This window comes from Plutella xylostella, chromosome 15 (genome assembly GCF_932276165.1).
Source record: "Plutella xylostella chromosome 15, ilPluXylo3.1, whole genome shotgun sequence".
Classification (NCBI taxonomy): Eukaryota; Metazoa; Arthropoda; class Insecta; order Lepidoptera; family Plutellidae; genus Plutella; species Plutella xylostella.
Window position 1 is genome coordinate 7236962 of NC_063995.1, and position 24233 is coordinate 7261194.

The following is a 24233-nucleotide window of genomic DNA, read 5'->3' on the forward strand; positions in this document are numbered from 1 at the left end:
AGTAAATGAAAGAGGATATAATATATCAAACGAAATTTGTTGTATAAAAAATTTGTCCACGGCGAACAGAAACAAAATTAGTTCTGATTATGTTCTGATATAAAGAATTAAATCTAGATTTTACAATGATATAGGTAATATCTGTGGGTCGTGAGAATAACGAGATAGATAGACTTAAAAAAAAACTATTAAGTACTTACCTAATTATTATTTATTAATTTATAAACACTTTATTTTTTTCATTTTCTAAAGTAACAAGAAACAAGAGCATAAAATTACAAAAGAAATTCAGACAATGTACAAAGGCTTATTGCCAAAAATCCATTTCTTCCAGCCAACCCTTGATACTCGTAGTGGAAGAAGAAGATGTCATTAATCATCATTATTTCGTCTAAAATCGCTGCAGGTGCGAGAAATTCTTCTTGGTATACTGCCTAAGGTGTAAATACGCAGCTTCAGTCACACCTGTAATCAAAGAAAAATAAAGATTATAGTATACTTTCATCACGACCCATCCCGTCCCCGCTGCTGGGGTACGGGTCTCTCGGGAAAATATTAATAAAATTACATGTGAGTATATGGGTAAAATTATTCGTCATATTTGGCAACACTAACCTGTAGCCGCTGCAACTCGTTCTTCCAATTTTTCTAATGGAATTAAAGGCGCCTGAATACGTAATCTTCCTGCATAAAAGCCAATACATCTAGTATTACTTTTCTTGCATCACTTTTCAGCGCTTTTGGCATTATTACACCCAGAAAATCACAAAACAAATTAAATAACGTAGCGTCAGCCTCTTCGCAGAAATTGACAACTCAAATAACGCACAGAGTATGAAATGACGTTTGACAATGACGTCTCGTTAGTTGCACATTTTGACCACCGGAACAGATAAGATTGTGGCACTATACCTTGGCTTGATGAAGTTTTTAACACATACTAATATTACATTTATTATAGTTACAGTTTTATTATGTTAGTTTTAATAAATCTACTAAGAATATTTACAAGGGGAGTATTTACATGGGTTAGGAGGAAGTTAGTATTAACCGGACGAGGAAAGGAAGGGGGCAAGATGTCGTATAAGGAGAGCTGATGATTGGGACATTGTAGTAAAATATGGTCAGCAGAACCATCATCGAGTCCACATTCACATAGGGAGCTATCTCGAACCCGGATCTTGGCTAAGTGCACCGGGGTGCACGCATGTCCTAGTCGTAGACGACAAATAGTAGAGATTACGCGTTTTTCCAGATGCTTCGCTTTGAAAAACCAAGGTTTTATTGGAATATTGGGCTGGATGCTGGCAAAATGTTTTCCCTTAATTTGCTTGGAGGTGTCCCATGTCATTTTCCAAGCTTTGTCTAACTTTGGTTTGGCGAGAGAAGCAAGGTCGTGGGAATAATTATGGTACCGTGTAAGAGAGCCGGACTGAACTGCTTCTCGAGCGCAAGAATCTGCCGCCTCGTTACCAAGAATACCACTATGGCCGGGGATCCAAGCAATTACAACTTCAAAATTTTGTACGTGACAGCGGTAAAGGGCCTCTCTGATTTTAAGAATAATTGGGAATTTTGACTTGCTGCGGAATGGGCAAGAAAGAATTGCATGTATACAACTGGATGAATCCGATAGGATTAAGGATTTTCGAAGCTTGTGGGACTCAACGTAGAGGACAGCCTCTAAAATGGCCGTAGCTTCGCCTGTGAATACAGACGTTTCTGGGGGACACTTATAATTGAGAATTATATTGTATTTGGGAATCCAAACGGCCACTCCAACATTACCGTTTTCTGATAATTTAGAAGCATCAGTGAAGATAGTTAACCACGAATTCCAATGATTATGGATGATATTATTGAACGTTTTGTTAGCAGCCGGTGACTCTTTATCAACACCCAAGTTTTCGACAACCATGGGGCGAAATATCAGAGCCTCATATGGGGATGCAAAAATTGGATTGTGGTCGAACATTATGGTTGGGTTGTTTAGTTTTGAATAGCTAATAAGACTTTTAAGGAGACAAGGAAGATTTGATGAGGTTTCGGATTGATCCACTTGTGCAGATACTGAAAGACGTTTAAGAGTGTTAAGTTTGTAAATTAAAGGGTGACTGTTGTACTGAATGAATCTATTAAAATATCTATCACAGAGGTACTGTCTACGTAAAGAAAGAGGTGGGTCTACACATTCCACCTGAAGAGCATTGGTAGGGGTGGATTTCATTGCACCTAGTATGATGCGGAGGCATTTGTATTGAATTTTATCGAGTCTTGCCATAGCTGCCCTGTTACATGGGTCTAAAATAAAACAGGCATAATCCAAGTGACTCCGTACGATGTCATTATATAAAAGCTTTTGCGAATATGGGTGGGAACCCCACCATACGCCAGATAATGATCTTAAAATGTTTATACTTTTTTCACATTTTTGGGCTATATAATTAAGGTGTGGGATACCAGTCAGTCGCGTGTCTAGGATAACTCCCAGGAATTTAACCTTATTATGGACTGGAATCTGATCCTCTCCAATAACTATATCAATGTCCGGGATTGACCTTTTCTTAGTGAAAACCACAGTTGAGGACTTGGAGACTGATAGAGATAGGCCATGTTCTGATAACCAGTCCGCTAAGTACCTAAGAGCAAGGTTTAATCGCTCTGTAGATTCCGAGATGGAATCGCTAGAGTAATAAAGGGCTAAATCATCAGCATACTGAAGAATCTCACAGAAACAATCAACAGATTTTTCCAGTTCACATGTATAGATACTGTAGAGGAGGGGGCTTAATACCGATCCCTGAGGAAGTCCTTTCCATATGGTTTTGGGGGAAATATTAGGGGAGTTAGGGCATTTAATAATGATGGCTCTTTCCATGAGTAGATTGCATATAAAACGTGTCAGCTTCGGCGGAATGCTCAGCTGGTGCATTTTCTGCCTGAGTATCGGAAGAAGGACGTTATCATATGCGGATGCTACATCCAGGAAAACACCGACTAAATATTCTTTTCTTTTAAATGCAATTTGAATATCGGTTACGAGGATAGATAGGCTATCCAGAGTACTCATGCCTTTTCGGAAGCCAAATTGAGATTTGGCTAAGACTCCTTTCGACTCGACGATCCACTCTAACCTGTTTTTCATCATGTGCTCCATGACTTTACACAATGCTGACGATAAGGCGATTGGGCGGCGAGAATTGGGGTCAGTAGGGTCCTTACCGGTCTTTAATAAAGGGATAATTATCTGTTTATTCCAAGAATCCGGGACTGTGCCGAATTCAAAGAAGAAATTAACAAGTTCCAAGTAGTAGTGCTTGATCTTAGAGCTAGATTTCGAGAGAAGAGAATAGGGTATACCATCAATGCCCGGGGAGGAATCGGAAAGACCAGTTAAAGCTGAGTCGAGTTCATCGTATGAAAAAGGAGAATCCATACTATTTGAGGATAGAAGAAGAGTGGGGGTGGACGGCAGGGAATCGAAATTAGGGACAAAGGGAGGGGCTAATCTGTTACTGAACCCTTCAAGCCATAAAGAGGGGTCATTGGAAGATACGTCGTGAGTGGTAAGGGACCCACGGAATCTTTTGATGTTTCTCCATATTAAGGTGTTAGGGGTCATAGGGGATAGGTTTTCACAGAATTTAATCCAGCCCTGTTTCTTTTTTTTGGAAAGCAACCTTTTGGCAAAACAACCAAAACTGTCCAAAACAAACTACAACTCAACTTTGACATTTGACAATGTGCGGTGAAGTGATGACGGGATTGACTTGACACCACAGGGGTATAATCGTGACAGTTCTGACATTGCGAAAAAGAGACGCTTAGCTACATTAAGCGTGAGAAAGAAACGTTAAGCTGTAAATGTTTTTTGTCCTTTTTGCTGTGGCGCCTGTTTACGTCAGTTCTCTGTGCCAAACAATGAAACAAATGAAAAATCTGTGCCAAACAAAGGCTGACAGTTACAACAAAATTTTCTAAATGCTATTTATTTTTGATTTGCTAGTGATTTGTGGGTGTTTATTAAGTTTATTAGACTATTATCATCACTTAACGAGTGTGTGACATGGGTGGGTGGATTTTGTTCGGTTGTATAGAGCATAATGAACGAAAACACGATGGAATGATGGATGAGATATATTTTCACATGTAAGTAGATACTATCAAGTTTAACAAGCTTACATTCATCATAGTACTATCTATTGGCTCGATTTTAATATAAAACGATACTAATTTTAATACTGTAAGGTCTTTTAGTATCAGTTTTAAGTAAAAATTACGAGGTACCATATCATAACAAATCACATGGTGTTGCAAGTTATTGAAAATTTATTTTACCCACAAATATTATAGTATGCAAAGAAAATACTAGAAATTGTAACGGACTCGGGTTGGGTTTACAAATGGGGCGCACGAATTCGGTTTTTGTGAAGATTGTATTTTGTAGAAGTCATTCTCCTCTTTCAAATGAGGTGCCTCTCATTGTGAGGAAACGTTCGTTTCTTTTTTTTTCTTCCATGTGTGATTTCTTCTGTATAATATAAAGTTTATTGTATTGATACGAAATACGTGTTTCCTTTAAAAAAAACCCCATCACATATTTGGCCCACGATTATAATGCTCATGCTCATCCATTTATCTCTTTCATAGGTTTCCGACAGAAAAAAAAATATCAAGAAAATGGATGGACATTACCGGTCGCACAAATTGGGAACCAAGGAAACATACAAAAATTGTGTTCGGCACATTTTGAAGAGGATTGTTTCGATTGGACGAAGACAATGAATTATACAATCCACTCAGTTTGTGTATATTAAATAATTATATTGAAATCAAATAAGTATGAGTAAAGTTTTTTTTCTTATATCGTCGGTTGACAGGAAAAACTCACTAAGGCTGATTTTTCAATATTCAGATAAATGTTATCTGGGTAATACAAACATTGAGAAACATTGAGACGCAACAGCATCAAAATTATTTCCCAGCAAAACTTTTGTCTGGCTATTGAAAAATTAGCCTTTAGTGACTTTTTCCTATCAACCGACGATATACTCAAGTTTTGTTTTTGTTATTATGATAAGTTAAATTTCCCCATATTTAGGTTTTATTTTTTTGTCGGCAACATCTATGGTTTGAGTGAGAAAGAGAATAGTGCACACGGCGATTGCGAATCTATTTGTAGTTGATCTGAGCTTGACACCTATCTAACACAGACCACGTTGCGGCGGTGAACCTCGACTCCTTATTTTAAGGATCTGACATATTTTTTTCCCCTACTCGACTCTAGATGGCGCTGGTGAGTATAGGTGAATAAAAAATAATTTTGAAACGCAGGTAAAAAAAAAGTGTCAGTCAGTTAGTTTAGCTAGCTGTTGCTTCTTTTTGGTGTGGTTTTTTATTTATTTTGAGATATTGTATTAAATTAAATGGAACGATTAACAACATGAAATTAGATATGTGAATTCTACTTCATAATCATCCCGTCAGAAGTGAATCGATACGTCTTAAAAAATGGCTCATTCAACGTTCAGGTAGGATAATTTTTTGTTTTGTATTTGTCCATTCAATTAATTTTAAAGATTATCACTTTATGTACGCCGTAAACTTGTTATTTTACCAGCGCTACTGACGAATACGGGTTTGAGAGGCACAAGGACTTCGACTACGAGAGCTATGAAGATTTTATGTCAGTATACCTGCGAGTTCTGGCAACGAGGGCACAAAAATGGTCCTCCCTGCTCGGCGAAGGAAAGTCGGTCAGGCGAACGAACACGGTCAAGAGATACGTGAGAAAAGGGATTCCGAGTAAGTATTGTTTATCTCGAATACTGTCAGTGCAACTGTACTTGTGCGAATGTTTATTAATAAATTACCACATGCATGTTTCTATAAATAAACACGGCAATGTTTTTGTCTTTGCGTGTTTTTATATTTTCCTTAAACCTGTTAATTGATAAACAGAACAATTTATTATTTGCCAGAGAGTGACAAAACAGTTCTATAGCTAAAATGTTCAATAACTGTTTTTTGAGTAAAAGGGCAAATATTTTATTATATTGATAACTTTTGTAGGCGAACATCGTCCATCAGTGTGGATGGCCATATCTGAGGCAGAGATGATGAGGGAGCAGTCTCCAGACCTGTTCCACAAAATTCTGGATGCTCCCTTCGAGAAGGAGCTGGTTGATCTAGTGAAGACCGACTTACCCCGCACCTTCCCTGACAACATATACTTCACGAAGGAGGCCAACCACCAGACACACCTGTTTCACATACTCATTGCTTACGCTCATAGTAACCGAGTGGTTGGGTACTGCCAAGGACTGAACTACATTGCAGGTATTAAAAATTGTTGATTATTTTCATAAGTCACTCATCTGGAAGCATGTAGTGGATGGAGTAGATGATAGATAGATTAGAAGAGATGGTTGTACACTTTAGAGAGGCCATGTCTATTGGGAGAAGCTGATAAGATTTAAGTGAATATCTAATCTTCAATATAATGTATGTAATATACTTGTAAGATAGGTAAGAGTTGTTTTGCTCATGTGCACTTGTTTGATAGCTACTATTTACAAATTAGGAATTCTCATTATCAGGAAATCCTAATGGACATAATAAATGTGAAAGTCATTATAGTGGGAGTTATTTATTCAGTAATATTACTTAATTAATTATAAAAGTAGCAATGCAAGCAAATATTTACTGAAAAAGTCATGTTAGCTCTATTGAACTGCTATTTCTTATGTATTATAGGATTTAAATTATAAAGTACATTGCTTCATCAAAAATGATATAAATTTGTCTACAACAACCATCATCCACATTCCAGGCCTATTGCTCCTGGCAACCAAGAGTGAGGAGACCTCATTCTGGCTGCTGAAAGTGCTGGTGGAGAAGATCCTGCCGGACTATTACACCCGCACCATGGACGGACTCATTGTGGACATTGAGGTGCTGTCCGAGCTTGTCAAGTCCAAGGTGCCTGATGTGCACCAACATGTCATCAACCTGGGTAATTATAATGTCTTGTGTATCTCCTTTTTTATTTTAGTTTTACTATTAAATATATGATGGGAAATGCAATATTTTAGTATCATGTTTTAATGATAATAAAATTTTAATATTTAAAATGATTATAGTAGAACTGGTTGCAAAGTTGCAAATATCAAGAGGATATTGGAATGTATCTTAATGTTTCACAATAAAACCTTCACGTCATGTATTTGAAACGAGATGCGAATATATTAGGTAAATAGTTGCACAGGTGGAATAATATTTCGGTCACTCTGAGTAACGTTCTCAGTAAAAACGTAAACAAATACTATGTGAAACCTTTTGAGTACATTAATATAGGTATCATAATTCAATCTTTATACAAAAGATAAGCTAAGCCAGTCCATTTTAGAAAACCCCTTATCAATTTAAATACTTCCAACATCAAACATGATTCATAATAAATAAATGGAATATCGAATGCCAACTAAAAATTACTGATTTGGCCAACAACATGATATAAAATTAAGTTTCCAAAAATAATGTAAGCATTGCCCAAACCTGTTTTAATATGGTTTAATTATGTTCTAAATATTAGTACCTACTTAGGTATCTCTATTTCTTAGTATATGTAGATTGTATTTGTTATGTTTATCAATCATTATCAGATTTCTACATTCCTTGAACTGATACACTACTTTAGATATTATTGACTAAAAGGGATTGTTAGGGATAAGATTGTGTTTTGATATGAGTAAAACCTATTACGATTTGAAGTTACGAATTCTAAACTAAAATTGCAACACTAACATTATACCTGCTACTCTACAAAGTAGAAAATCGTAATTTAGTTATACGCAGTGAACTATGAACCTGAGTAGCAATTGTCTAAATTGATCAATTGAGGATCATAGTTCACACCGCTATATGGGACTGAGCGAGGCGCGCGCCATGCCAGGCCGATTGTAGCTATTACGTAACAGGGACCCTGAGCTCCCATCTTGAGATTATGGTCTACTAGGACCTATTCTAGGTCTACTAACCTTATACCCATGTTCCACCCAAATAATTAAGAATCTATGCAAAGCGACCGATGTACTGCATTGCGACTTGGCAAGATAAGCTGCGTTCATGTGCCTTCCTCATTAAGGGCCACTTGCACCATATTAAGTCTAGATTTAGGGCCACTTATCATCATCACGACCCATTACGTCCCCACTGCTGTGGCACGGGGAAGGAAGGGTTTAGGCCTAGTCCACCACGCTGGCCAAGTGCCACTTATACAAAGATTGAAATCTAGATTTAGTGTCAATCGAGATTTAACACTAAATCTAGATTTTATATGTTGGTGCAAGTGGCCCTAAATCTAGATTAAGTGTTAAATCTCGATTTAGTGTCAAATTTTATATGGATTGACGTTTCTTAAATCGAGATTTGACACTAAATCTAGATTTAAATGTTTGTGCAAGTGGCCCTTATAAAATTTGACACTAAATCGAGGTTTAACACTAAATCTAGATTTATTATGTTGGTGCAAGTGGCCCTAAGTCATATAACGCCAAAAAAACAAATGAACTAAAATCACTAACCCTTCCTCTTACAGGCCTACCCTGGGCAGTAATAACAACCAAATGGTTCGTCTGTCTCTTCGCCGAGGTCCTCCCCATCGAGACAGTGCTGCGGATATGGGACTGCCTGTTCTACGAGGGCTCTAAGATCCTGTTCCGCGTGTGCCTGACGCTGATCAAGTCCAACCGCGCGCAGATCCTCGCGTGTAACGACTTCACCACGCTGGCCGAGTGCTTCAAGGCCATCGTGAAGAACGCCAGCGCGCTGCACTGCCATGAGTTCATGCAGGTTAGTTGGAGGTGATTGGTTGTTGTTGGTGGCACTGTTGGGTTGGTGTTGACGAGTAGCCCGGCAACTTACTTTACAATGGCTAAAAGGGGTAAAAGATAAGAGATTTTTAAAACTGGTAGTCCTAATTTTAATTATTCCTAGTTTTGTTGCCAAGACTATATTTTAGTTTGTAGACTTTATAGTCGTCGAACTATATTTTACGTCACCGACACTACAAGGTAAAACATGAATGAAGAGGCGACGTCGTATTGAATGGTGTTTAGTAAAATTATTGGATTGGAACTCATGCCATTCGCTCAGTAGATACTGCGATATAAGATAAACATGTATATAATCTAATGAAAAAAGCAGCAATACCAATTTGTTACCCTTTTCAAATCTCACCTGCCCTCCTAAACTTTATACAAACTGTAACACACTACATTTACCCTCAGGCGATATTCAAAGTACCTGGCACGCTCTCGAACGCGACGATAGCGAAGCTGCGCGCGCGCTTCGCCAAGCAGCGGCGCGAGCAGCAGCAGAAGGAGCCCCCGCGGTGAGCGCCGCCGCCCCCCGATCTCAACCGTTATGCAGTACCAAATTAATTTATAGCTCTTCTTTTTCTACTCTAACCCACAAACGTAAGGTTTTTTTAAGCGTCTGTAGCACTCACATTAAATTACTTAAAAAAATCTTGTGTATGTTGCAAAAATTGTATAGGAAAGAGGGTAAATCGTAGAACAAAAGTTGTTTAGTATGACCACGTGAGTCACCCTATTTCGTGAGTTACCCCTTTTTGCGAAAACTTGTATAACAATAAAGAAGTAGAAGGAATCTGTAAATTCCGTGATATAATGTTTCTTTATATTAGGTTGACTATATTATGGCTGTTGGTTGACTATGCTGTGTTATTTCTGTGGATATTGGTGATGTATTGAAGATCCTCTATGATGGTGATTATCATGAATCATGTAACTATACATTTTATTCTAATTATTGATCAAAGTATATTCCATTTCAAGGGGATAGTCATCTGATACAAACAAAAACTACCCACGAATGTAATAAGGGTTCTGTCAGATGTCTTTCCCCGTGAAAAAAGGTATAGTAACTCTATTTTAAATGTATTTCATATTGTAGAAAACTATCCCCAAGAATTTTGGCGTGACCTTAAAGATGCCCTTGATACTGTTTGGTCCAAACTACTTGAAAGTTCTGAATTTGGCAGCAAGTACAAAAGGTTGTACCTTGTCAAACTAACACACCACCTATTAATTATTTCAAAGATTGGTTAGTTTGACAAACATAGTCCGCGGAAGATTCTATATTGACCAATCATGAAAGTGTTATCACTGCCAACTTCAGAACTATCAAGTTTGCACTGAACCGTACCTATATATTTGAATAACATAATTATTGAACATACCAAAGAGAATATTAGTAGCTGAGAATTAAGAGGTGTGCTTATTTCCTTAACCTATGCTTTTATATTAAATACTTGCCTAATTTACAGTTAAAAAATAATAATTGTGAGCTTACTAAAAATATTTAGAATATTATCAAAATATCATACAATGAAATTTATAATTATCTATCTTTAGAGGAATAATTCAGTCAATTTATCTACAGATACCTCACTAGATCTTGGGACCTCTTGTAATATTGTACTTTATACATAATTTTCTCAAGTAACGTCACAATATACGACACATGTGTGCTGGTTTGATAGGTTCATACAAGTAGGTATATAGACTAGTCCATCAAAGATCACCTCACATTCTGGTAAAATAAAATAAAAACCCCTTTTATACTTACAATTTTAATGAACATTTTGCTCTACTATTTTTTGTCATTACAAGATTGTAATTTTTAATGATTTATCACGTCTCAATTATTTGCTGGTGCTTTATATCAACAAATGATTACTAATTAACTTTTTTATATTTAGGTTTATTATTTTCATAAGGTTTAATTTTTAGTTTGTACAGCTAGTTTATATTTTTAACTCTACTCTAGCAAGCACTAATTGACAATAAAAAAAAAACATATCTCCATACTATTTCATTTTAGTGAATTGATTGTAATGTTAATTTCAAAGCTTTATTATTTGCTCAATTATTCAACCACTTGGATGTTTTTTTTTGTGAAATTTGTATAAAAGCTTCCTAAATGTGACAAATTTAATGTTATTTACCTAGATGTATTTTGAATATTAGGTACTACTTTCTAATAGTTGCATGGTTTCAAATTTTTTCAATATTTCTAATAGTGTAATTTTTTCATGATCAATTATAGTTGTATTCCATAACATTAATTAATTTATTTTTTGTAATTACTATTTATAAAATACATACAAAATGCTGTCTGCTAGGGAATATTTACTGTGTTTGTTATTCATGTAGGTATTATAATATAGCCATGTGTTGAACACATTATGTGTCCATTGCAACAAAATAGAATATTTGAGATGTTAACAATGTCTTTTATTTTAATCTATATTTACAAAACTGATTCTAACAATCCATTGTATGATTTCACCTGGATGATTGGTGAGTTTATTAGTATCATAGTTAAGATGATTTTCCACTTTCTAAGAGGTCTTTGGCTTCATTGATTTTAGCAGCAATTAGAGGGGAACCACCTCTATCAGGATGATTCAGTAACATTATTTTCCTATGGGCATCCCTTATCTGAAAATAATGAAATATGTTAGGAATATAAATAGTTTACTTTATGCAGTAGGTATTGCTGTCATGGAATGATTATTTATTGATTACCTTTGATTTATTTGCAGTGGGACTTACTCCCAGTATTAGTGCCGCCTCCCTCTTGGTCATTTTGGGTTCAAATCCACCCTTGTAGTATTTAGAATTTGCAAGTGATTCCGCATCAAACTTGGGTAAATTTTTCATTGCTTCAGCAAACTTTGTAGAGGCATTCGGCATCTGTCGAAGAAGGTATCGACCTGCGAACCCTACGGCCGCCATGCCCAGACCAGCCACTACTATCGAACTCTGAAATACAAAAAAATCGTGTGATGCAATAATCTACTACATGAGACTAAGAATGTATGTTTACATTTAAAACTTAATTGATAGTTATAAAGAAGACGGTATAAGTGATAATGATAAGTGCTTTATTAGACTCATTGGAGCGAATATATTTCTTTACGATGTCATGTTTTAGGTTATGTTATTTTAGCTTACCATATTGACAGGTCCGATTATTGTTATTTAACATACACAATATTAAGTTAACAATATGGCTCAATTTTCATTTCATGCAAGTTATCCATAAATATAATTTTGGAAAATTGCGTGATAGGTAACCAAAATTTCACAACAAAAACCACAGACAATTTTTTTGACAGTTGACAGTTGTGTCTTCGACTAAGGATGGATAAAACCGGTATTTAAGCGACAAAAATTGTCGATACGGCTCACAACTTATAATAGCAAGAGAAGAACGAGTGACTCGCTTACGATTCACCTGATTCAATTGAGTATGTCCTTTGATACATATCTTCCATGCATTGGAATTTTAGAAAAGAAATTAGTTTAAGTTGTACAATGATATCAAATACTTTTTTTCCTTAGCACTGGCAGCCCGTCAAATTCGAGCTGCCACAGAATTTTCTTAAAAAAAAACGAGCCTTTTTGAAGTGGTTCAACATGGCAGGAGATCAGGCGCAATTTTATCAATTACTAAATACTTTATTATCAACAGAAAATGACATCAGATCCCAGGCGGAGGTAAGTACACAACCCAATCATTATCATTACTTAAAATGTTACAGTTGCAGAGAAATAAAACGTAAATAACTTGAAAACTTCATCCAACGACCTCGTGTCAAAACGTGGTCATGGTGGTTCTCGGGTGGGTTTTTCGTGTGATTCATCCAACTTACAACGGTTTTCTAAGGTCCCTACATAAAATTTTACCCTTACACTTGAATACAAATCAATATAACCTTAAATATTCTAGATAAAACCTGAAATTGATGTTTATTTTGTGTGGGCCTAACCGCTAAAATATTAGCCAATGTGGTACTTTTTTATTTGGCGCGCCGAACGAGGTATGCCTACATTATTCGTGGTAGTTTGTGTTTTGTTTACCTAGTAGGTATTGATATAGGTATTGTCCTTCACAAGATATTGATTGCCGCTCGTCAGGGTTGCTGTCGGCTTGTTTTCTACTTGTCTTTTTTTCGCGCCTTTGTCCTTGAACTTCTCAATGTCGCACCTTTTGTAGGTACCTATGAACAAAAAAAAAGAGTACAAAAATTTGTTGGTGACTTTTTACTCTGAAACTAAAGAGTACACCTTTGTTTACACATCTGATTCATTTCATTTAAATAATAATTTTACTTATAACTTCCACTATGACTTTAAAAAAGTATAAAGAATTTAAATTACCCATCTAATCTCTTTTACCCACCTAACCATATCTTCTTTTCTTTCTATTAGGAAGCTTACAACAACATTCCAACAGAAACAAAAGTAGTTCACCTTGTGGGAGCCGTACAGAATGCAGGACTCGCAGAGGATGGCCGCCAAACTGCGGCCGTGCTGTTGCGCCGACTGCTCAGCGCCGAGTTCTTTGAGTTCTTCCCCAAACTGCCCGTGGAGCAGCAGGCCCTGCTCAAGGAGCAACTACTTATCACACTACAAATGGAAGTCACACAGCAACTCCGAAGAAAGGTTAGTATTTCAGATGGTCTTGATATGCTGGTGGTAGCTTTCAGATATACTTACTTAAAATGACAACTTTTGTGAAACCCCTTACTTTTCCTTTTTTTTTAGAAATATGTGCAAGATTGTAACTAATATATCATACATTAGAATTTTGATGTATTTTCATTAGGAGACAAGCTCACTATCCATAAATTATCATGCTATAGACAGATGGGTGATAGCCAACTCAGGCTAAGGTCATAATCAGTGTCTTTAGTATACCTAGTTATCAATACAAAATGAACTACCTCACTAATTTAATTACAGATCAGCCTCTTATCATGATACATATAGCTGATATAATATAGGTACCTAATGGAATGCAATAATATGATGAATTCATTGTTGAAATCCTGCCTATTTTTATGGCTTAGGTACATTATTTTGAATGTTTTATTGCAGCTCATGAAACAACGATCATTACCTATTAATAAAAAGTATCAATTGTCTTGATGATGATGATGGATGACTGTTTTATCAATCAAAAAATACATCTTGAATATGATAGATAAAGTGTGTTACTTTATCTTAAATATTTTTTGTGCATACTCTTACGTAATTATCTTTCTATAGGATATATTGCTGCCAGGGTGTGCTAAAACAAACTTGAGGATTTCGCTAACACTACTTTTTATTAAAGTAGAGTTTGATAGTACCCCTCAAAACACATTTTCACTGTACAAATTTCATACGTAGCAAATTCCATGTCAATGATTCCATTGAATTTGATTACAATAATTGCTTACACATGCCTTGAGCTGAGAGTGACTCATCACTATATCAGTGCAGACAGGTTAAACTTGATCTAATTTTACAATAATATTCTGCTGTAACAAGTGACTCACTTGTAGGAACTAATAATGTTAGTCAGATTATGATATAAATGAGGTTAGAACATTGCACTAATCTGTTTGGCTGCTGCGTGGTGATACACGCCGCCGCCGCAAGGCCGACGCCCCCTCGTCGCCATTTCATAATATATCGGAAGCGCGTGCCGCGCCGCATTCAGAGATGCATGCTATAGCGTGATAATAAAATGTTGTATCACTGTCACTTGAGAGGTTCCACAGATATTGAATAAGTAGTATCGCACGCGAACCATGCATGCGCCATTTACTAAATACCATGATGTGATGAAAAATATTCCTGCCAAATTTGAGCTAGAAATAAAACTGCACTTTCACTGTTCTATTTATAGTTACCAATTATTTGTAACATCATTGTTGTAGATCTGCGATGTCGTATCGGAATTGGCAAGGAACTTGATTGATGACGATGGCAACAACCAGTGGCCCGAGTTTCTGCAGTTCATGTTCAACTGTGCTGCTTCCCCCGACGCCAACTTGAAGGAGGCCGGCATCAGAATGTTTACGTAAGTATCACTATAGGCAAGTTTAAAGAAGGCTCTAATGCTGACAACAGTCTACGCTTAGTATACTATTACGACGCAAACGCCCATACTCATGTAGTCCAAAATACACGGACAAGCCTGCAGGACATATTAGCATAGTGATGACTGGTTTTTGGTCGGCACTCTCCATGTCCTGCTATAGCAACTGTGGTCCCCTCAGTATCAGTTGTTCCATGCTCTGCTACTTGAACATGTTCTACAGACATTTTTCGATTCAAATTATATTACAAAGTAATAATAATATCAAAGTACAAAGATCCGTAATTCACTACCTATACAAGAGCGCCAGCGCCACATAATATCACTAGATCATTGCTATACTATCGGAATGTATTGCTACACTCGTCAGCCATTCATTACACGAATTCAATTGGTGCTGATGCTCGAGGTCGTAATAAAGGAGTTTGTTGGCAATGTCTTCACATTAAACCTGACCTTGAAATAACATTTTATATTTCTAGACAGCTTAGAATCTGGAATTCCTACATTTTCTTCCTGTTCAAAAGTAAATCGCTTCAAGGTTTTTGATAAAGACTTTCTAATTTAAGAATGCATTTTTTTATCTCTCCATCCAAGGATTTCTAGATAGTCGAATTTACCAAGTAAAGACCGAGTAGGTATTTGTGATTAAATGAAAATGCAATATAAACAAGCAAAATAACTGCTTATGGTTATATGTTAATGTATATAAAAACCAATAGAAAATGAATTTTCCATGCTGTTTGTTTTAATGTAACACAATCCCATTCTTCTTCAGACTTCTAAATAAAAGACAGATTATAAATATATTATGTACTTACAAAACCCCTACCCCTCAGATCCGTGCCCGGAGTCTTCGGCAACCTCCAGAACCAGAACCTGGACATGATCAAGCGCATGCTGTTCTCGGCGCTGCAGCCGTCCGAGAACGAGGCGCTACAGGTGCAGGCGGTGAAGGGCATCGGGGCCTTCATCCTGCTGCACGACAAGGAGCCCGCCATACAGAAGCACTTCAGCGATCTGCTGCTGCCCATGATGCAGGTATTATTTTGTACTTCACTTAAATTTTTTGTAAGTACGTACTTCTTAGTCACTCTACTGCTCAAATGAACTACTTATAGTCCAAATACTGATCGCAAGGTGGAAAATAATATTTTTTTGTGCTTTTTTAGAAACTTGTAATGTACTGGTATTATGAAAAGTCTAGTATCAAGGTTATATGTTATTCAAGGATAAATATTGATAAATGGACCAGATGCTTTATAAAGTTCGCTAAATGTGTAAAATTTCATTAAGACCTTGGCTTTTAAAGTATGTATGTAAATACGTGAATCACTAACCAACCGTCTTATACAAATATAAGATTGGTATTTTTAGTATCGGTTAATCTACACATGGTTTTTTCGTAATCCATGAAAGATTATTAGCTTTGCATACTCCTACGTGCATATCTCACATTGAGACATGATACTGCCAGAGTGTGCTAAATCAAAATCAAATTTGGGGTTTCGCTAACACTACCCTCTGTAGGGTTGAGTTTGATAGTAGCCTTCAAAACATTTATTTACAACTAATTTAACCCTAGACACCTGATGAAACCATTTGACGGAGTAATGGACGATGATTGTGTATTTACAATAGGTGGTGATGAACACGATGGAGAAGGCGGATGATGACGCCGCCCTGAAGGTGCTCATTGAGTTGGCAGAGACGGCGCCCAAGTTCCTGAGGCCACAGCTGGAGCCCATCTTCCAAGTTTGCATCAAGGTAAGGTATAAATGAGATGAACACTTTATTTATTTATACTAAGCTGACGGTTGATCAGAATAAATTGATTGACCTTCGTTCAGGTTGTTCACACGTAAAATACCACTTATACTTACAAACTGCCAATAATATTGAACTATACAACCATTATACCCAATGTTCGTTAGTGATATATCATATTTATGGGTACATCACTTCCATAACATTGGAAGAACAAATGTGGCATTTGCTCCGTTTCTCACTTTATAGTGAGTCAGGGATCTCAGTTCACAGACAATCCCTCATTTTTACACATAACTACTGTAGCAATACCTTCTAAGGACTTAACCACTTACCAATCGCTAGCGAGGATATAATTTCCGCTATTTTTTTTAGCATTTTTTATTAATTGGTAAACATTTACATTCAAATAATTACATTTTTACAGCTAACTAATTAACCATGCTCTTTATCAGATGGTAAGCGACGCGGACGCCGAGGACAACTGGCGACAACTCGCCCTCGAGGTGATGGTGACGCTGTGCGAGACGGCGCCGGCGATGGTGCGCAAGCAGGTGCCGGGCGCCGTGCGCACGCTGACGCCGCTCGTGCTCGAGATGATGTGCGACCTGGAGGACGAGCCCGACTGGGCCGTGCAGGACGACGCTGCTGATGATGATAATGAGAAGTGAGTTTATGTTGTTGTGTTTAGTATAGGTTATTTTCAAGTAAATAGTATGTATATACACTTTCAGCAGAGCCAGAATTAAACATACAGGATAAAATTTTATTTTTAACCGTCGTAACCTCTTTCGGATCATGGGCCGCCTTTGTCCAGTTGTGAATAGGCTATATATATACGAAAAAGAGTATGTAATTAAATATCTATTAGTAGGCTAGACACGTAAGATTCCTTTATCAGATTTCACGGTATTAAGTGACGTCATTCGGAAGCTTACAAGATTAATTAGAGAGATAATTAGCATCCTATGTTCCTTATACATTTGGATGTCAGTCCCTCCCTTACATATTCACTGTCAACATATTTTTACCCGACTGCCGAAGGAGGAGGGTAATGTTTTTACAGCATCCTTTTTCGGACCACAACCATAACTTCAAATATCTATTTCAGCAACAACGTGGTAGCGGAGTCAGCTCTCGACCGCATGTGCTGCGGTCTCGGCGGCAAGAGCATGCTGGGGCTGATCGTGGAGCAGGTGCCGGGCATGCTGGCGTCGGAGGACTGGCGCCGCCGCCACGCCGCGCTCATGGCCGTCTCGTCCGCCGGCGAGGGCTGCCACAAGCAGATGGAACAGATGCTGGAGCAGGTCGTGTCTGCCGTGCTCAACTACCTCACTGACCCGGTACGTTCTTGACTGAATTATTTGTTAATAATCATCGGCTGTAATCGTCTACTACTGGAAAATAGGCCTTATCCAATGAGTGGAATAATATTGTGTAAGATTCTTTAATTTGATTTCACGGTTTTAAGTGATATCGTCAAGAGTCTTACGAGATTAATGAGCGAGAAAATTAGCACCCTGTGTTCCTTATACATTTGGGTGTCAGTCCCTCCCTGACATTATAAACAAGCCAACTTTTCTGGTCCTGCCTAAAATCAACCTAAGCCATTTCCTTTCTAAATATTGCATACTAAATAGTTTTACTTGTTACAGCACCCACGCGTGCGCTACGCCGCTTGCAACGCAGTCGGTCAGATGTCCACTGACTTCGCGCCCATTTTCGAGAAGAAATTCCACGACAGAGTTGTACCTGGACTGCTTCTGGTACTCGACGACAATGCCAACCCCCGCGTGCAGGTAAATACTTGAGATTATACGATTATAGTAAATATGTATTACAATAAATACTTCTCTATGTGCAAAATAGTGATAAATTATTGTTTATAAGATTCTAAATAAAACTTGACGTTTTCAGGCTCACGCTGCGGCTGCTTTGGTAAACTTCAGTGAAGACTGTCCGAAACCCATTCTGACTCAATACCTTGACCCATTGATGAACAAACTTGAGGCAATCCTGACAGCTAAATTCAAGGAGGTAATGGTCTAATTTATTACGTATCTCTTTTCTATCTGATTATTGTCACCCAATGTTCGTTAGTGATTTACCCATTCAATAGGGCTTATCACTTCCATAACATTGGAAGATAAAATGTGGCATTTGCTCCATTTCTCACTTTATAGTGAGTCAGGGATCTCAGTTCACATACACAAACCTTATCACACTATCAATATACTGTTGCTATAATATGCAGTAAGTACCTGTTGATAAATAAATTACTCATGCATGACTTGATACAGGATGAATCTCTTAAACCCAAGACACCAAAACTGATTCTCAACATAACATTTCCAGCTGGTAGAGCGCGGCACAAAGCTGGTGCTGGAGCAGATCGTGACCACCATCGCGTCGGTCGCCGACACCGTGGAAAAGGACTTCGTGATCTACTACGACCGCCTGATGCCGTGCCTCAAGTACATCATCGCCAACGCCACCACCGACGAGCTGAAGATGCTTCGCGGCAAGACTATCGAGTGCGTCAGTCTGATCGGTAAGTTGAGGCTTATGACGACATCAAGGCAGCTGTTGATGGGATTCAAACACTCCTAAAGACAGATTTGACTATCTATGCATATTAGTGTCTAATCATTCAATTTATCCTCTAACTGCTTCAAGGCAGCACAGTCCAGTCTTAGTGCATTCCTGTCAATTTCCGCAGACTAATTGAGCCAGACCCTCTTTTTATACTTTCTAGCCAAAATAACTTCCTACCTATTATCACTACACATTCAACTAACTCATTCATCATTTCATTACACAGGTCTGGCAGTAGGCGAGGAGAAGTTCCTGGCGGATGCCTCGGAGGTGATGGACCTGCTGCTGAAGACGCACACGGAGGGCGACCAGCTGCCGGCCGACGACCCACAGACCTCCTTCCTCATCTCCGCCTGGTCGCGCATCTGCAGGATCATGGGTATGTTGTGTGCAGCTTTAGATTTTGCCCACCAGATGGCGGTAATATTTCAAGGTCTAAGCAGTTGATGTGGTAACTAATATGAATGAGTGAAACAAAAATTTACCTAAGTTCCGACCATAAACCTTGGACGAGCACCATTGATATATGAAATTAAGACAATGGCAATCCTTTTATAGGATGAGGTAGCTACATGTTACCCAATGTTCGTTAGTGATTATTCCGTTGAATAGGGCTTATCACTTCCATAACATTGGAAGATAAAATGTGGCATTTGCTCCGTTTCTCACTTTATAGTGAGTCAGGGATCTCAGTTCACATACAATTCAAATTGCCACGACGAAGCAATGAACATGCATCTGACGCGGTTGAATGCAGATTTTTTATAGATGTGCTATCAAATTAAAAAGCTTTAAACCATAAGCCATTATGACCGTAAATTATATGCTAATCAATGTCAACCGTATATCTAACTGTCCATAACTCCCCAGGCCAGAAGTTCTCGCAATACCTGCCGATGGTGATGGAGCCGGTGATGCGCACGGCCGCCATGAAGCCCGAGGTGGCGCTGCTGGACAACGACGACCTGGAGACCATCGAGGGCGACCTCGACTGGCACTTCGTCACGCTCGGCGAGCAGCAGAACTTCGGCATCAAGACTGCCGGTAAGAAACACATTTAAAACTATAAAATAAGGCATCATAAATGCTCTTTTTAACCGACTTCAAAAAAAGAAGGAGGTTCTTAATTCGTCGGGACCTTTTTTTTTTAGTTCACTACCAAAAGCAAAGTTACAGCAAATTGCAAGGTTGCAGTCAATTTACGCATTGCCATCTCATGAATGGGATATTACTTAAAGTAACAACCCATTTAATTCCATTCCAGGCCTAGAAGACAAGGCGTCCGCCTGCGACATGCTGGTCTGCTACGCGCGCGAGCTCAAGGAAGCGTTCGCCGAGTACGCCGAGGACGTGGTCAAGCTAATGGTGCCGATGCTGAAGTTCTACTTCCACGACGGCGTGCGCACGGCGGCGGCTGAGTCGCTGCCCTACCTGCTGGAGTGCGCGCGCATCCGCGGCCCGCAGTACATCCAGGGCATGTGGGCGTACATCCTGCCCGAGCTGCTCAAGGCCATCGACGCCGAGCCCGAGCCGGAGGTGCAGGTCGAGCTGTTGAACAGCCTCGCCAAGGTGAATAAATTGATTTTTAAACTTACAAATATGACTAAATTTTTAACTAATAATAATTATTTATTTCGGATATCAAGATCCATATAAAAACACTACTGAACTGAAGCCATGTTCCTAGTAACGCTTACCATACTTCTTATAACTTAGCTACCTATTTATACGCACACACTAACGTACCCTTTCCTATCACCTAACTCTTGCAATAAAAGACTTATAAGGATATCTTTCATAGGGAAACGAAGCTTAACTTAAATCTATTTTGCCGTAATTTAACTTGTGTGTGTATATGTACAGTGCATAGAGCTGCTGGGCGGCGGCTGCCTGACGGACGAGACGATGGCGGAGGTGCTGCGCATCCTCAACAAGCTGCTCAGCGAGCACTTCGAGCGCGCCACCGAGCGCCACCAGAAGCGCACCGACGAAGACTACGACGATGTAAGTCGAGATAAAGTGCTCTTTATACCTAGTGTATTTTTGTAATCTAAAATCTCAATGGCGGTCATAATAACCTGGTAAAGAGCTGTATGTTTTCTTACTCAGCACTCACAATACTTAGGCCTAATAGGAGGTTTTACACCGTTCGAAAAGTGCCAAGTAAACGCGAACTTTTATGGACGCTCCATATAAAATATTACATCTCAAACTGACTAACTTTGCCTTACCTCCAGGTGGTAGAAGAACAACTAGCTGACGAAGACAACGAGGACGTCTACGGTCTATCTCGCGTGGCTGACGTCCTCCACGCGCTCATGTCGGCGTACCGCGACGCGTTCTACCCGCACCTGGACCAGCTGCTGCCGCACCTCGTGCAGCTGCTGGCGCCCGGCCGCCCCTACGCCGACCGCCAGTGGGCCATCTGCATCTTCGACGATGTCATTGAGTTTGGAGGTATGTTGTTTATAATGGGACGTGTTCTGTGCTACCACAAAAAAACTTTAAACACTGTTTAACAAGTGTTTAAATCGAAATTTGACAGATTTCGTAGGCGTTTGACAGCTCTAAACATCTAATAATCATTAAATACTGTCTAAGTTTTTGTGGTAAGGCCTGTTATATTTATCCATGACTCTTCGAGTGTCATGTATGTGTACGTAATCGCACTCCTATACAATGACAATAGTCGCGTCACAGAATCAACTGGACGTAGGCCTCTTCCTAAGCATGCCATTGTATGCAACTATACCGCTGCTATATTACAAACACACAAAAATAAACGTCTTTCTCGCAACCTCTAATCTAAAACAAAACTTTTATCTCTTTAGGACCAGCATGCATCAAGTACAAGGACATATTCCTGGAGCCGATGCTGTCGGGGCTGCGCAGCTCGGAGCCGGAGGTGCGGCAGGCGGCGGCGTACGGCTGCGGCGTCCTAGCCCAGTTCGGCGGCGACCAGTTCGCGGCGGCGTGCGCGCAGGCCGTGCCGCTCCTGGCCGCCGTCATCAGCGAGCCCGACGCGCGCTCCGTCGAGAAGGTCAACTCAACAGAAAACGCAATCTCGGCCGTCACCAAGATCATCAAATATAACCACACGCAAATCAATAGGGACGAAATTATTGCTCATTGGTAAGTATTTATGCTACTTCTAAATATCAGTTTGATAAAGATGTAAAATTGTAGTGTCAAAACCCAAGACAAAATCTTGACCATAATTTTTTCCTCCAGGCTGACTTGGCTCCCAGTGGTTGAGGACAACGAGGAGGCGCCGCACGTGTACTCGCTGCTGTGCGAGCTGGCGGCCAGCGGGCACCCCGTGCTGGGCACGCCGGACGCGCCGCGCCACATCCTCGCCACGCTCGCGGAGGCCTTCCTCAAGGACGCCGTGCCCACAGACAACCCCGTCTACGGACAGATGGTGGCGCTCTTGCGTCAGATACAGGTACATAGTTATGCGCAGAGGCATTTTTATACTGTTTATGACCATGGCCAGTCTTTAGAAAAGAACATTATCATAACCAGGATCTCCATTATTTCATCAATATTAGATATCCACACTAACTAAAGCTTCGATTAATCTTTTCAGAGTAATGCTGCGCTATTCACCGCCTGCCTCGGCTCGCTGAGCAACGAACACAAGGAGGCGCTGCAGCTGGCGCTGTCCGCGTAGGGCGCCGCGACGACTATTTATTATGTACTCACCCATCGCCAATCACAATGTACCCGCCCTCACCCCAGACAACGTCCCCTCCACCATCGCTAACCTGCATCCCGCCTCATGATCCACTAATGTTAAGTACTGTACCAGTAAAACCTATTTATTATTGTTGTACACGACTAGTGTCCGTCTTGACTGCCGTCATTGAAATTGTTGTAACGATATAATGAACTTCTTTCCTTTTCAAGGATTATGTTTCCCTAGATCTCAACATGCTAGCGAGAACATCTGTTTTGGTGTAATTAAATTACTGTGATATATTTTTTATACTGATCAATAATTTCATGCTTCGCCCATGCATCTCATGTAGCACCTTCGACGTTGGTTGTCGATTTCGAAACTTTTTGATGTTTTTTTCTTATACCAACTTTGTAAGCAATGCTGTGCTTATATTTGATAAAGGTTGCCATATATCAGCTACTATATGGGATTTTGGTGGCTGTCTCTCGCAATGGATGCTATGTTATACAACGTCTTTTGGACGTCATTGTCTGTTTGTAAGAAATAATTTTATTCATTAAATACATATGAATATTATATATACATTTCTTTGTTTTAACTAAAATAAAAGTTATTGACATTTATTTTACTTCTTGTTGTTATTTTTCCCGACCCCAACTCTCAAGCCAATTAAAAATTACTATAGATAGGCATATTCTATAACATAAATTAGTGTATGCTGTTTGATGGATATGGTTTAATGATAGAAGTAGCGAAAGTAAAGTAAACCAAAAAAAACGATGAGGCTTTATGTATACTTTTATAACAACTACTTGGATCGTCGCAACGCACCAATGGGGCCTCACCCTTACACTATAATCAAACGGACTGCTCGCTCCCAACTGCACCACACATGCAATCGCTACCTATACTTTGGACTTTGTGCAGTCCTGATATTGTGGCGCCATCTACAATGAATACGTCCAAGCTATAGATTTTGCAAACACAAAAAGTTATACCTACCGGCAAGGAGATATCAAGGAAGACCGACAGATGGCATGGAAGGAGTATACAGAATCTCGACATGTTGCGGGCGATTTGCGCGGTTAACGTACAAAATCTGTCGTCCCTAAACAGCCGCGTCCATGAGGCCAGCGGGCGGTGGCATATGAAGCTGTTCACGACTACACAGCGCGCTGTGTAGTCGGTAGGGGCGGTGAAATTTTTGTATGAAATCCCCACCCGCACC

The 24233-nt window shown here is 39.1% G+C and overlaps 3 protein-coding genes across 3 annotated transcripts; 2 read left to right on the top strand and 1 right to left on the bottom strand.

Moving 5' to 3' along the window:
* The first annotated feature begins 5345 nt into the window (after positions 1-5345).
* On the top strand, positions 5346-9521 carry LOC105381437 (growth hormone-regulated TBC protein 1-A). The gene is made up of 6 exons (XM_011551162.3): positions 5346-5531; positions 5621-5805; positions 6073-6339; positions 6833-7015; positions 8600-8853; positions 9291-9521. Exons 1-6 carry the CDS (start codon positions 5512-5514, stop codon positions 9396-9398), a joined length of 1017 nt encoding a protein of 338 aa, XP_011549464.3. The 5' UTR covers positions 5346-5511; the 3' UTR covers positions 9399-9521.
* Positions 9522-11299: 1778 nt separating this feature from the next.
* On the bottom strand, positions 11300-12206 carry LOC105381438 (mitochondrial import inner membrane translocase subunit TIM14). The gene is made up of 3 exons (XM_011551163.3): positions 12045-12206; positions 11616-11852; positions 11300-11528 (listed from the first exon to the last, which is right to left on the bottom strand). Exons 1-3 carry the CDS (start codon positions 12045-12047, stop codon positions 11409-11411), a joined length of 360 nt encoding a protein of 119 aa, XP_011549465.1. The 5' UTR covers positions 12048-12206; the 3' UTR covers positions 11300-11408.
* A 225-nt stretch (positions 12207-12431) lies between these two features.
* On the top strand, positions 12432-23633 carry LOC105381439 (importin-5). Its single transcript, XM_011551164.3, has 18 exons — positions 12432-12590; positions 13305-13538; positions 14801-14943; positions 15801-16002; positions 16603-16728; positions 17184-17395; positions 17840-18071; positions 18384-18527; positions 18646-18765; positions 19084-19279; positions 19550-19702; positions 20194-20367; positions 20588-20892; positions 21187-21327; positions 21561-21780; positions 22155-22455; positions 22555-22768; positions 22913-23633. The coding sequence occupies exons 1-18, from the start codon at positions 12510-12512 to the stop codon at positions 22994-22996; spliced, it is 3282 nt and encodes a 1093-aa protein (XP_011549466.2). The 5' UTR covers positions 12432-12509; the 3' UTR covers positions 22997-23633.
* The last annotated feature ends 600 nt before the right edge of the window (positions 23634-24233 follow it).